At 35.2% G+C, this 13,574-nt stretch overlaps 1 protein-coding gene across 1 annotated transcript in view; it reads left to right on the forward strand.

Moving 5' to 3' along the window:
- HCN1 (hyperpolarization activated cyclic nucleotide gated potassium channel 1) overlaps positions 1-13,574 on the forward strand; it is a 194,306-nt gene that overhangs the window by 14,479 nt on the left and 166,253 nt on the right. The window contains exon 2 of the mRNA XM_071425443.1: positions 9,210-9,633. Within this exon, the coding sequence (XP_071281544.1) occupies positions 9,210-9,633 (424 nt within the window). The remainder of the gene's footprint in view (positions 1-9,209; positions 9,634-13,574) is intronic.

The raw sequence follows: 13,574 nt of genomic DNA on the forward strand, positions 1-13,574 counted from the left end.
GTTGTTTTTTGAAAGGAGGATGCACGTGGCATGACCCTAATTACTTACCATGTTGCTCTGCCATAAATCTGATCTTTCTCCTTCCGTTGCTTCCCTAAAAATTGTCTGAAATATATTGGAATATTTTTCATCATAGTATAAGTTAATAAAATTATAATATAAATTTGAACATGCATGCATAATTTTCTGATGTTATTTTCAGAACAAACAAATTATTATGTTTTTAACAGATATAAATTAGATTTATTACCATTTGAAGCAAATTATTTACTGCAGTGTGATATTCATGGATTATATAAAAATAACTTACTGATTCTTAAGTGTGCTGTCATTGATTTTAAAGGGTTGAAATTTCAGTACTTATTTTTATAGTCAAGGAAACATAGGCTTTGTAGCCAAAAGTCAGCTATAAATAGTTGTAAAGGGGAATAATAATTAAATTTGATATATATATCTTGATTACCCGGTCCTGCATTAGAATCTTGCACATCTGTGTAGATACATAAGATGACTGTAAATATTCAGTCGTGAATATTTGTTTTCATTTATGACGTGGGAGTACATCAGCTTGTTTCATGTCTATCTATAGTTCTTTCACACTTTTTCACATCTCTAATTTTTCTCTTCATGAAATTTGAAGACTGGCTCTTTTTTTCCTTCAGTTTGAAAATAGGGCCCATTCTTGCCTTCAATGCACTTTGTCAAGAAATGATACACCAAGTCCTACTTGGTAGCTGCTCTTCCAAATGTACTGTATCATGTTACAGCTACACAAAAAGCCAGTTTTACCTCTGATTACCAGAATACAATTGTTATATATGTATATATGTCAAATCTAAGTTGGTGGTTCTAGCTTTGGTTTTCTTTTTTATTTTTTGGGTGTGTTTGTTTTTTTTTTTGTTTGGTTTTTTTTGTTTGTTTGTTTTTCTTTTTTGTTGTTTTTTTTTTGTTTGTTTTTTTTTTTTTTAATTAAAGAAATGAATTTTCCTGCATTATTTGGTGATCATGGCCAGTCTCCTCACCAAACCCTATGCCTGAGCATATCAATAGCTATTGAATGACGTCTTCCCCATTGTCTCTTTCTCTGAAGTAGAGAAAATAGAATTTTCCCTGTCAGCAGAAACTTAAAGATTATACATGATTATCGTATATATATGGTAATTGAGATTTAATTGGTTAAAGAAAAAAATCTTATTTGATACTCATTGGCTTTCTAATTTTTGGAAGGGCATTAGGAAGTTACCTTCCTTTTCACTTGATTCTTTGTTGAGAAGAATTACAGAAGGCTTCTTCCAATTTAAGCCTCTGAATTTTTAGTATGGAGGCATCCTAAATGTCATGTTTCTGAATGGCACTGTTAAAATTACTGTCACTACAAAATTCTTAATTAATGCAAGTTTTTCAACACGAGATTCAAGATTATTTTGCAGCTGAAATATTTTTAGATCTGTCTCTTTCAAACTTTTTTTCATGCCTTTAAAGTGGTCATTTCTAATTTGAGAATGTGAATGCATATTTTACACTGATCCACTACAGAAATTTGCTGACACTTAGATAACCAATGTGTGGCACTTTTCAGTTGGTTTAAGGGCTGATGATATCAAACTGAAACAAATCAGTTACAGCCCCTACACAAAATGTTGCCTGATTCTGAGAGCAGTGGTCTGATAACTTGTGTGAGGGGGGTGGATTGGAGGAAGCTGTAATGCTTGTGCTGTGACATGTGTTGATGCAGAAGCAGTCTTGATGATGTGATATATATCCATTTGATCAGATATGCAAAGACAGAATCAGCACTTGCTATGAAAAAATGTATTTGTGAGCCCTGACTGTTCATCAGCACCTTTTTCTGGTCTGCTACCCACAGGGGCAGTACCCACATTTTCTTAATGAGGAGGGTGCTGAAGAATCTTGGAATCATAGAAGAGCTGGGCTTGGAAGGGACCTTGAAGCTCATGTTGCTCCAACCACCCTGGCATGGGTGGGGATGCAACCCACTAGATCAAGTTGCTCAGAAAGGAGGAGTTAAATAAAAATGAGGGAGAGCAAAAGCATTATCAGAGCTCCACTGACAGTGATCCACTGTTCTTGCCCAAGGTGAAGTGGAAGTCAGGCTTTAATTCTTTCCACTGCAGTTTAATAAGTTTCTGTGGAGGAAAAGCAACTGCAAATATCAGTAGTATTCAAGCAGTTGTGTTAGGGGATTATTGGCTAAAAACTAAGAGTCTAATTTTTAAATAATATTGCTATATTATATAAATTTCTGTTTGTACTCTCTGTCCTTTCCTCTTGTAAGCAGTAAGTGCAGTTACTTCTCCTTACTGTACCTTTATTTCTCAGGAGTCTGAGACTGAGTTTGTTAATGCATGTAAAATACTATTAAAACTTCAGATGGAAGCTGCTGAATGCATAGCAAGAACCAATTTGTCTTTTGAAGAAATCTCCACTGGTTGAATATTAATTGAAAATATACTGAAAAGGTACATGCATACACATATATATAAATAAATAAATATATGTAAGTTAACTAGTTTTGTAGTATCCTTCCATGGTCAGTACTGTGACTTTGTTTTCTAGTATTCAAAGCACTCAAGCTTTAAACCTAGCCAGACTATGTAACCAAAGACTTTCCAAAGTAGTAAATTGCTGTTCATCGGCTTCACTGGGCTCTGATCAGGTCCCCTGAGAGCTGCATTTATCTAATCATCTGCCATGTGCGTAGAATCACAACTGAGCAACAAATTGCAAATTGCCACTGCTAAGTGGGTTTAAAGAGATAAAAATAATTAAATCTTCTTGAAATTGTGGAAGATTGTAATTTTAGGTACATTCTGTGGTTGTATAGAAAAGAAGAGTCAGTATCACTGAACTTTAGTAATATCTTTTTGAGGTAGGAAATTAAAAAAATTAATTTAAAAATAAAATAATTAATTTAATTTCATAAAATGAAATTAATTTAAAAAAATAATTAATTTAAAAATAAATAAAAAAATCAAACTGCAAGGGACATACATTGGATGTCTTAAGTATATATGGCTAACCTTGAAGTAATGGACTCCAGTATTATTCTGAAATCAAATTAAGATTTCTGGTGGTCTGAAAACTTCATTATTAGGTTATTTTTTAAATTGCTTTTAGTCTCCATGAGAATGAAACCATTAAGCTGGAAGATTCCCAAGTCCAGCACTGCTTGTATTTCAGCCAGGGAAACACAGTTTTCAGACCATCAGCCTCTGCCTTGTCCCAGACTGACCAGTCTCAGACAGGTAGAGGAAGCCTTTCTGCTGCTCTAGCAGGTTACCTTGCTATGTCGGTGAATATTCATTAAGCTAGTGATATGAACTGAAAAAGAACAGCAAATGCTGATGAAATTTTCACCTGAGAAAGTGTCACTTAATCATATTTCTGCCCTTCAGTATCCCCATTGGGTGTGTAGGACACACTGTTAGAATTCTGTGTGTGCTTTGCAATCAAGAGAGGTGAGCCACGAAAGAGATTTTATTTCAGCCTTGCAACATGTCCTTGTTTGTGTTTCCTTAATATAAGCTTATAGTTGTCAAGGTGGAAATAGAGTAACCTAAAAAATCCAAATTGACAGTTTCAGGAGAACAGTTTATTCTTTAAAAGCAAAACAAAATACCAACCCTGGAGGTTTGTCTTCCTAAAGCTTTGCAAAATGGGTTAAATGCAGATGGGGAAAGTTTTATCCATGCAGAAGCATGACAAAACTGTAGAAGTGACCTGTTTGCTTGTGCAAAACAGGCCATCAAAGCATAGTGGCACTCCACTAGTAATTTTAATGCCTTTGTATTAATATGGTCACAGAGATAGATTACAGTAAATTCTATGTTTTGAAATGTTAAAATAAAAAAAAATTGCTGCTGACCCAAAATCACTGAAGCAATCAAGTATGGATTGGCAACATTTAACAGAATTTTCTCTATGGAGGATGTTGAATGCAGTATTTCTTGCTAAAATAGAACAAATTTAGTATTTAATTTGTATGCCTTTTTCCCAGAAGCAGCTTGTTTTCCTCTAGGTATGTGTATTTGTAAGAGAGAAACAGATGGGCAGAATGAAAGTGGATAGCTGGGCGGAAGGGCATATCCTTGTTTTAAGGTTGTAAAAAAAAATAGTGATAATTTTTCTGAAAGTTTTCAGGCACCTGTGCAATCATTAAAAGAGTTGGGTCCTCCGAAGAAAACACTCTCTTCTTCATTCTCCCATTCTTCAACACATCCCAGTAATTATCTGTGTTTTGCAGATGTTTTCAGCCATCCAGCTTTGTTCCCTCTTAGTAGAATAATAGAGTTGCACAACCAGAGAAAGATGACATATCCAATGAGAATGAAATTCTGATATGAATACTACAAATTTAGTGTTCACTAACATATAGTACAACAAAATTTAAAATTACTGTTATTTCTGCTAAGATTGTTCTGTTTTATATAGGACATTGATTTCTCTGTTAGGTGAACCAGTGATCTATGAAAGCAAAGGAAATAAAGGTGTGTTTGAAGGCGAGATTAAAAAAAATACAAAACAAAGCAAAGAGGAAAGTCAGTGTTCATTTCACTGAGCATCTGCTAGTCAATCATAATGTTTATTGCTAGTCAATCATAATGTTTAGCTAAAGAAGAAGCAAGTTTTCTAGGAAAGCTTGTGAAATTTTTTTACAGTTCCTGATTCTTTCTTTCCTCTCAATGCAATAGTGAAATTGCATTGCATCTGAGATCAAAAAACCTAATCTGTGATGCATGAGGTTTTTTGCTTCAGAGATATTTTACAAGCAATCTGAGTTAGTATCTTTTTCAATGGCCTTCCAGTTTGTAATGTAGATGAGTATTTATTTTCATTGTTCAGACTGAATTTCCTGAAGTTTTACTGCTATGACTTATTCCTTTTTAATAAAAGATCAGAGTTTTTACAGTCTTTCTTGAAACTGAGAAAATGTAAACTTAAGCAAAGCCCTGACTGCCCTGCAGCCTCCCCTCACACCCTCAATGCCTGAGAGATGCCGCTCACTCCGCTGTGCAGTTTGTGAGACCACTGACAGCTTCTGCTGGTGCAGTCTGGGTGTGCAGTAAGGATAATCATATCTCCAACTATGCTGATTCAGGGAAATTGAGACTCTGCTGTTGATGGGCAGAAAAAGGAAATAATAAGGCAAGCAAATCTGAATTTGTATGTACAGCAAATTATGCGGCGAATTAATTCAGAGATGAAATTTCCTTCCTTAAGACTCTGTTTTCTCTGGGTTAGGGATATAAGGTGGAAAATAAAATGGCTGTTAGAATTCATAGCGTCTTACATTATTAAGCCTAATACAAACAGTGATTAATTAATACTAAGTAACTCTTTCTCACCGCTTGGGTAGGCACTCACTTTGAACAGGCTGTTCATCCTATCCAGGGCAGCCTGTGGCAGTGAAGAAAACACCAACACTTCAGCACCATATTCCAGAGTCGAAAAAACACTGCTATTACTGTAATTTTTAAAAATATAGTAAATAAATTATGAGTGAAAAGATCATCAAAAGAGGCCTATTAATTCATTTTGAGAATTCCAAAATAGTAACTGTTGTTTTTTTGGTTTTTCCCCCAATATTTCTCTATAAAATAATTTTAAAAAATTTTGTAAAAATGTGCCTCAGGATTGGGGTTTATATTTTAATACTTGAAGACTTTATTTTTTTGCCTAGATGTATTATACCTCTGAGACATTTAGAAGCATTTAAAAAGTTTCAGGAATAGTTCAATGCAGTGCAGTGATCACCTCTGCACCCTCTGTTAATGGCATTTGTTAGTAGATTCACTGAGTTAACTTCAGCTGAGCAATAAGCTCTATGCTGTGGGGTCAAGATCAATCCTTGCTTCTCATTTTGAGCTTTGGAAGATCTCATTACCCCCTAACTCCTGCTTTTTTTCCTGATTCTTGAAAATTTTCAATTATAAGCCTACCTCTTCCTTGCTCTCCACCAACATTTTATAATACCTTACATAAATGTGGAACTCTTGAGATTGTAAATTGTAGATTCATGGCCATCCTCACTGGGGTAGGGGAAGTAGGAAAAAAAATTCTAATAGTAGTTTGAAACAAAGGACTGTCTCAGTGTGTCAATGGCTGCTCATTGCACTGTCTTGTGAGTCTTTACAGCTTCCTCTTTGTTAGATGAATAGTAGGATGTTCTGAACCGCAGGCGAGGAACTCATTGTATTGCTTTCTCTGCACAGGTCAAGGAAGGGCAATATAGGCAGTTGCATCTAATTTTTCTCACCTGGAATAAAACATGGCCAACAGAATAGCATTTGGAAACATTTTCCTACAAGGAAATGTCCAAGTCATTTCTAAATGAAAAATAATAAGGCTTTTTCTTACTAACTAATCAGCTTATATTGTATTGTGGGCTAAAATACAAAAGTCCTTATCAGTCAATATTATTTTAGCCCTGATGCTACCACTTTTGCTGACATTCAGCATCAGGAGCACCAGTGTGTTTTGCATAATTGCAGTACGTGATGATCCTTTAAACCATGGATTACCATAGGTTAGAAACACCTGGTCCTGTATTATCTCCTGTGTTGGCTGGGTGGCTGGTTGCTGTGTGGCTTTGGTTAGTCTTTGTTGCATAACTGTGCTAGAGAAATGTAAAGGTCAATCTGAAGTTAGCAATGCTTTGCTTAGGAGCGAGCCACAGATGCAAGGACACCTGTCGTAATTATTTCCTGTTTGTTTTTCACTAGTTTAAAGGATTCCTCAAAGATGTTTATTCTCCCAGAACACTTTTGTGAAGTACTTTGGTTGATAGCATTGTAAAAGTGTTTGTGGTAATTTTACTTGTAGATCACAGTGGTAGTGATGTATTGAATTCAGTGGTTCCTTGTGGTAATTCCAGATTACTGAAAAGGAATTCCAGATTGCTGAAAAGGAAGCTAGCACAGTGAAAAGTATTACAGGAATTAAAAAAGACAGGAGAAATTGGGGAATTTTTACCCAATATGGTGAATAATATCATATGGTGAACAAAAATGCATACAGCCTGAATAAAATTGAACATTTTTAGCAGTCAGTGATCACATTTATTGCAAGACTGAAAATGTGTAAGACACAAATCACATTGTGGTACACAGGGAATAATTTTTATAGTCTGTTTCATAGAGTTTCTGAGTACCAGTTAGAGGTACATTGCCAACTTCTCTCTTCTCAAGTGATAGTTAAATCTAATCTCTCCAGGTGCCTCTTGGAATAAATAATTTTGAAACTGGGAATTCTCATGCTGTTCTCAATCCTATGCTGCTTTTCCTTTAGTGTGTTTAACAGTTACAGATAATAATTGATATTCTCTGATGAGCACTCTGTAAACTTAGGAGTATTCGCTTCCAAGGTAGACATGAAAAAAGGGAATTTATAAAAATCTTTGTGATTTTTCAGCCTGGAGAAAGAAGGGTTTCAGTGTGACATAAGTGTGTCCTTTTAGTACCTGAAGGGAGTCTACAAGAAAGATGGATAGAGACTGATTTCAAGGACATGTCGTGACAGAACAAGGTGGAATGTTTTTCCTGTAAACCTTTCTGTAAACCTTTTCAGACTGAAAGAGGTTTAGATTAGATATTAAAAAAATTATTTTTCTTGTAAAGTTGGTGAGGCTCTTGCACAGTTTGCCCAGAGAAGCTGTGTGGATGCCCCCATCCCTGGAAGTGGGGATCCACAGGCTGGGTGGAGCTCTGAGGAGCCTGGTCTAGTGAAAGATGTCCCTGCCTATGGCACAGGAATTGTAAGTGGATGATCTTTAATGTCCCTTTCACCCCAAGACAATCTATGATTTTATGATAATTTGGTAATACAAGAAGCAATCTCTGAAATCTAATGCAATCCCTATTCTCTGTGCGAGTCTAGCAAAAACTAGGTTTGCGATTCTGAAATATTTTGTGGCCAGTTAACTATTATTTTTGCTGATTGCCGTGAACCTTTACCAAGATGAGGGTGTGTTGCATGTCAGGAGGCTGGTATTAGTGTGATGGAAGTGGCCTGGAAGTCAGTGTTGAGGTGTTGTGCTGGTGGTGTGTCCATGCCATGTCCCCTGCACCAGGCCCATTGTGACAGAGGGACAGAGAAGAGGGATAGCTGTGGAGCCACTGCTGCCTCTAGTCTTCTAGAAGCTATGATGAGTCCATGGGTAACTGGTGTTGGTTGGTTTCTCTACCTCTCCAAATCAATTTTAGTTGACCAGATCATGTGCTTGAACAGAGTAAAAGATTATGCATTGGGTTCAGGCTTTTTTGAGTATCCATTTCAGTTCTTTTACTTCTTAAGAACAGCTTTCTTTGACTATTTAACATTTAGGATTTGTCATAATTTGCTTAAAATCTGGTATATATGGCTGTGCCCTGGAAATCTTCCATCAGGATAGATAGTCTATGTAATGGATGCATTTACTCAGCATTTTCATCACAGATACTAGAGTTATGAGTCCATCCTTCTACCACATTGTATCAAGCATGGTTAATATTCTAACAGTGTTGGAGGGGAGCCTTTAGATGGTTCCGGAGCAAAAGTGGTGAAATGCAGTACCCCTTTCTATTACTATGCAAATTGCAGCTATTTTTTCTAACATTTCTTAGTTAGCTCTGAAAGAATATAGACTGTGAGGTTGTAAAAATGCATGAAAGTTCAACTACGTGGCTGAAGGTTTTTATGTTATCTAATTATTGTTTCTATTTTTTGCTTCGGTGCTTTTTTCCTTTTCCTGTAATCTTATTCCAGCACAGTAATTGTATCAGTACATTTGAAAAGAGATACTGACATTTAATATATCTATTAAGTATTTGGCTTTCCATTTGGACAAAAGTTTTAGGAAAACTGTTGCATTGATAAAGCAGTTCTGGTTGGCACAAGACATCGTTTTTATCTATATAAAAGCTCAAAAAGGTTTTGACAGGAGTCTGAATAAATCTGCTCAGTGCCACATATGCCCACCTTTCAGTGTGTGATATATCATGGACTGCTAGGCCATTGAGAAGGAAATTAATATAATGAAGTGTGTTAGTTACAGTGTCTTTACTAACTATGAATATGCTGAATGAGTTAAAGCAACAAGAATTTATTTAGGAATAACAAAATCTGGTGGTGAAGTTGGTGGCATGATGGAGACCGTTTTGTAATATTTTACCTCATTACATCAACCATTCTCTTTCTTCCTTTTTTCCTAGGTTTTACTGGGACTTAATCATGCTCATAATGATGGTTGGAAACCTTGTCATTATACCAGTCGGAATCACATTCTTCACAGAACAAACAACAACACCATGGATTATTTTCAATGTGGCATCAGACACTGTTTTTCTATTGGACTTGATAATGAATTTTAGAACTGGGACTGTAAATGAAGACAGCTCTGAAATAATACTGGACCCTAAAATCATTAAGATGAATTACTTAAAAAGCTGGTTTGTGGTTGACTTCATCTCATCAATACCAGTGGATTATATCTTTCTCATTGTAGAAAAAGGAATGGATTCAGAGGTTTACAAGACAGCAAGAGCACTTCGTATTGTGAGATTTACAAAAATCCTCAGCCTGTTACGTTTATTGCGCCTTTCAAGACTGATAAGATACATACACCAGTGGGAAGAGGTAAGATTTACATGGTCATAACATGATTCACTAAGATCTTATTGCTACCCAACACTAGTCAATCTCTGTGAAGAGCTGCACCAGAACAATAACGTAACACAGCTTTTCCTCACTATCTGGTGTAATTACAGACATATGCTAGTGGCAAGGCCTTTTTGGACACAACCAGCAGAGTAACCATCTTCTCTCTATTAATGGCAGAGACCAAAATGTGTTTGGCGTTGGTACAATTTGCATGGATGGACTCCTAATGATGTTACAAAATGTCCAAAATATCAGAATAAGACACTTATTCTGATAAAGGAATAAGTAAAGGAATAAGTAAAGGAATACTAGAAATTTTGACAAGCACCTAAACCTGCACTAGAATTTGATGACTAGCACTTAAATTTATTAATATTCTAGAAGTGACAGAGAACTTAAACTTGTTTATATTTTTCTATTTTATAAGAAATTGAAACCATCTACCATTGAGTAGATTTCCTCAGAATGCTTATTGTTTGAAGGCTGTATGTAGGCTGAATATCATAAATACTGTCCGTCTTTACAAAAAATGGGCAGTTCAAATTTTGAGTCACTGCCTTCTAAACTTTCAACTCCATTGATTCCAGGCATGATGTTATGCTGCCTTTCAATTTGGCATAGTGATTTTTCTAGGAAATTATGGCATTCCCCACTTTGGCATACTTTGGCTGGGAAATGTCAATGCATTGGCACGTACCACCATTTTGTTTCTTGCCTGTCCTCATTTCTGTAGTTCTGAATATCATCATGTGTTTTAAAGAGAAGTGCTAAAGCCATAGGAAAAATAATTGCTTTTTTCTAAACCTTTCTTGCAGTAAGCATAGGGAGAATTATTTTGTAGAGCATGATCATGGAAGTAGTATTAAAATTGATTTCCATAAATTTATTTACCTCTGTGATAAAGATTTATTTAATTAAATGAGTATTGAAGGATGATTTGATACTATTTTTGGTGGTGTTTCTGCTGGTTATCTCTAGTATAATATGCACTTTCTGGTTTAAGAGGAACCTAAAAGCAATGCCATCTCAAATAAAGTCAGATTACAATTTAAAATGGCATGATGCCGGATGATGCTAAATATCAAAAGTCTAAAAAATTTATAGTAGTCTCTCAAAAAGTTCCTGAAATAGGTCATTATTTTTTATTACTCTGTTTGGTAAAGCTATTTCTTTTTGCCTCTCTGTAAAGTACTGAAAAGATGTTTTTGTACAGAAATAGAGCACTGTAGTTTTTGTACTCAATTCAACTAAGGCAAATGATTAAGCATATTTTGCAGTTCTACCATAAAGCTGTGCTTTTGTCTCCTCTGTGCTTCACAGAGAGACAACCTTCTGAAATGAATTCAATGACATTATTTTCTGGCAGCTTGAGTTAGTCACTTGCCACTGTAAAGACCTACTAGGCAGAGAAATAAATTCCTTTTCCCCCCCACTTTCTGTCAGTTGTCAAATGGAAATCAGGTAATCTAAATAAAAATAGTTGAATTGGCCACTAAGTGGGACTAAAAGTGACCAGAGTATGTGGTCCAAATCAGCAGTAGCTGCTGTTTGGTCCATTTAGCTAATGGCTGCTTGATTGCAACTTCAGCTTTAATTCCACTAGTAAAATTTGTGAAATAGGTTCAAAGGAAGGTAAAAGGGAATCTAAAGGTAGAGGGTTTTTTTTTTTTCTTTTTTGGGGGTTATTTTGAGCCTGTAATAAAGCAGCGAAAAGTTTGTTGGCTGATTTTGAACAAAATAATCACATATGAGAATAGAGAGAAATATATCAGTCTGAATCAGGCTGTGATAACCCCCAAAATGAAATGTGTGAAAGAAAAAAGGGAGTTTTTTTTGTTTGTTTATTTGTTTTTATTTTTGTTTAGCATTTTACAGGCAGCAGAAATGCAGAAAGTCATGGATTTTCATATATGCCTTCCTGGAAAATGTGTGTTACAATATATTAATGTTTTAAAAGAGACAGACAAAACAACTGGTAGGGATGACATTTGCTGAATTACTGGGAAACAATAACTGGATCATCCCATGGTGTGGTCAGCGAGACTGCTGCTGGTTTAATGTTCTCTGTATGTGTGTGTTTTCACATGGACAACAAGGAGCAACTGTTAACTAATTTTTATGGCATAGAACTGGAGCCTGTTTGTGTGTGGTTAAAAGGATTTAATAGTTTTTGTATAGTATGAGCTGACACGTTGGTTTTAAATGTGTTGCAGATAAATCTGAAATATATGTATTTGGTTCCAGAATAATAAGCATTATGTCAAAAATATTGAGGGGACGGCCAGCAAACTCAATCTTCATAATGTGCCAAGAGAATACTTGGGTAACTGTTATTCATGGATAACTGATGTATGAACAACCCAAGCTGTATGATAAGGCAGTTATCCCAGTATTTCTACATACTCAAATAAAAAAGGCAGGCTGACATTGTTGGAGCTTTTCTTCACATATGTGAAGAGCTTTTCTTCATATCACATATGTGGATTCAAGGTGGTTGGTATCCTGAACCTTAAGATGAGCAAAAATTTAAAAGATTCTTACATGACACTCTTGAAACATGGTTCCTCTTTATTTATTTCCACATCATTTAAGTCAATTAAATTAAGATCAAGCTGCCAGCAGCCACCTAAAGTAATATTGATGTAAATAATGTATGCATTGCAGAAGCTTTCTCCTCATTAAGTGGTATGGAACAGCTATAGCCTGTGGTGGAATATATATGAAAACTGATTGATATATTCATATCAGTCTGATGTTAATTACTTACCCAAATGAATGGCTCAGTGGAAATGGGAAGAAACACTTCAAGAAAGGGACAGGAGATGTGTGGGCAGAAAATAAATATACTGAATATGCAAATTCACACTTCCCTGAAACTGTTTTTTAGCTACAAATTCTAATATTACAGTCCTTTAGACTTAGATATTGAAAATAGATCATATGTTTACTTGAAATAAATTATATGCAAGAAAAAGATCTATATTTAAATTGGTGATTACAGAAATTATAATTTTGCAGTAATTTCTGACAGGGGGCTTGTTTTGGATTTTTTTAAAATTTACATTCCTAAAAGTACTGAGCTGGAGGTCCGCGACCTAGTTCTTATTTCCTTTAAGTTTTATGAGACTACCCAAACTTCTGACTTTTTAATGTTGTTTTACATAGGCTTATATGCAACTAGTAGATTATTCTTAGTTAAATATGCTCATAGATCAGTGAACAATTAAAATAAAAGATACAAACAATTAAAATAGATACATTGTTCCATGCCAAATGATATGCCACTTTGCTTTACATTTGCCTATGATACTAGTTTACTGGTTCTTTAAAATTACAATGTTTTCTGAAAGCTGCATAAAACCCAGACTTCAATAGCTTTGCTTACAGCTATTCTAAACATAGACAAGACCTAGTAAATCTATGAGTAAGTAGAAGTCGTTCTTCCAAAAATGTGCCCTAAATCTTTTTTGTTCTGGGATGTCTGATTATGTAGAACTAGAACCCTTTTTAAAGAGAATCAATGCTTATTGCAAGTTGTATAATAAAGGTTATATTCTGCAAAAAAATCACATGGCAAAATCTACAAAAATTGTGATTTGCAGCCATGTCTTATTTTCGTTCAACTTCTACTGAAATCTGGTTTTCAATTTGCCCAGACCTTTTTGTGTTTCATGAACCTACCTAAGTATCAATGTCAACTCTAGTTGTTGATAAAGCTCTGGTGTTTAATGAAACACACTCCTGAACATGTCACACCAACATGCCATATTCCAAATTTGCTGGTTTGTTTCTGATATTCACAGTAATGCAGGTTCAGAACACTACATAAGTAAAAGCTTGCTGGATTGCTAAGACTTACTAAAGTGCTCAAAAATTAAGAGTGTGAGAGCTTTGCCGAATCCTGCATTAAAGATTTC

This window comes from Agelaius tricolor, unplaced genomic scaffold, assembly GCF_023055355.1.
Source record: "Agelaius tricolor isolate 1412-34295 unplaced genomic scaffold, bAgeTri1.0.p SCAF_4, whole genome shotgun sequence".
NCBI classification, from domain to species: domain Eukaryota; kingdom Metazoa; phylum Chordata; class Aves; order Passeriformes; family Icteridae; genus Agelaius; species Agelaius tricolor.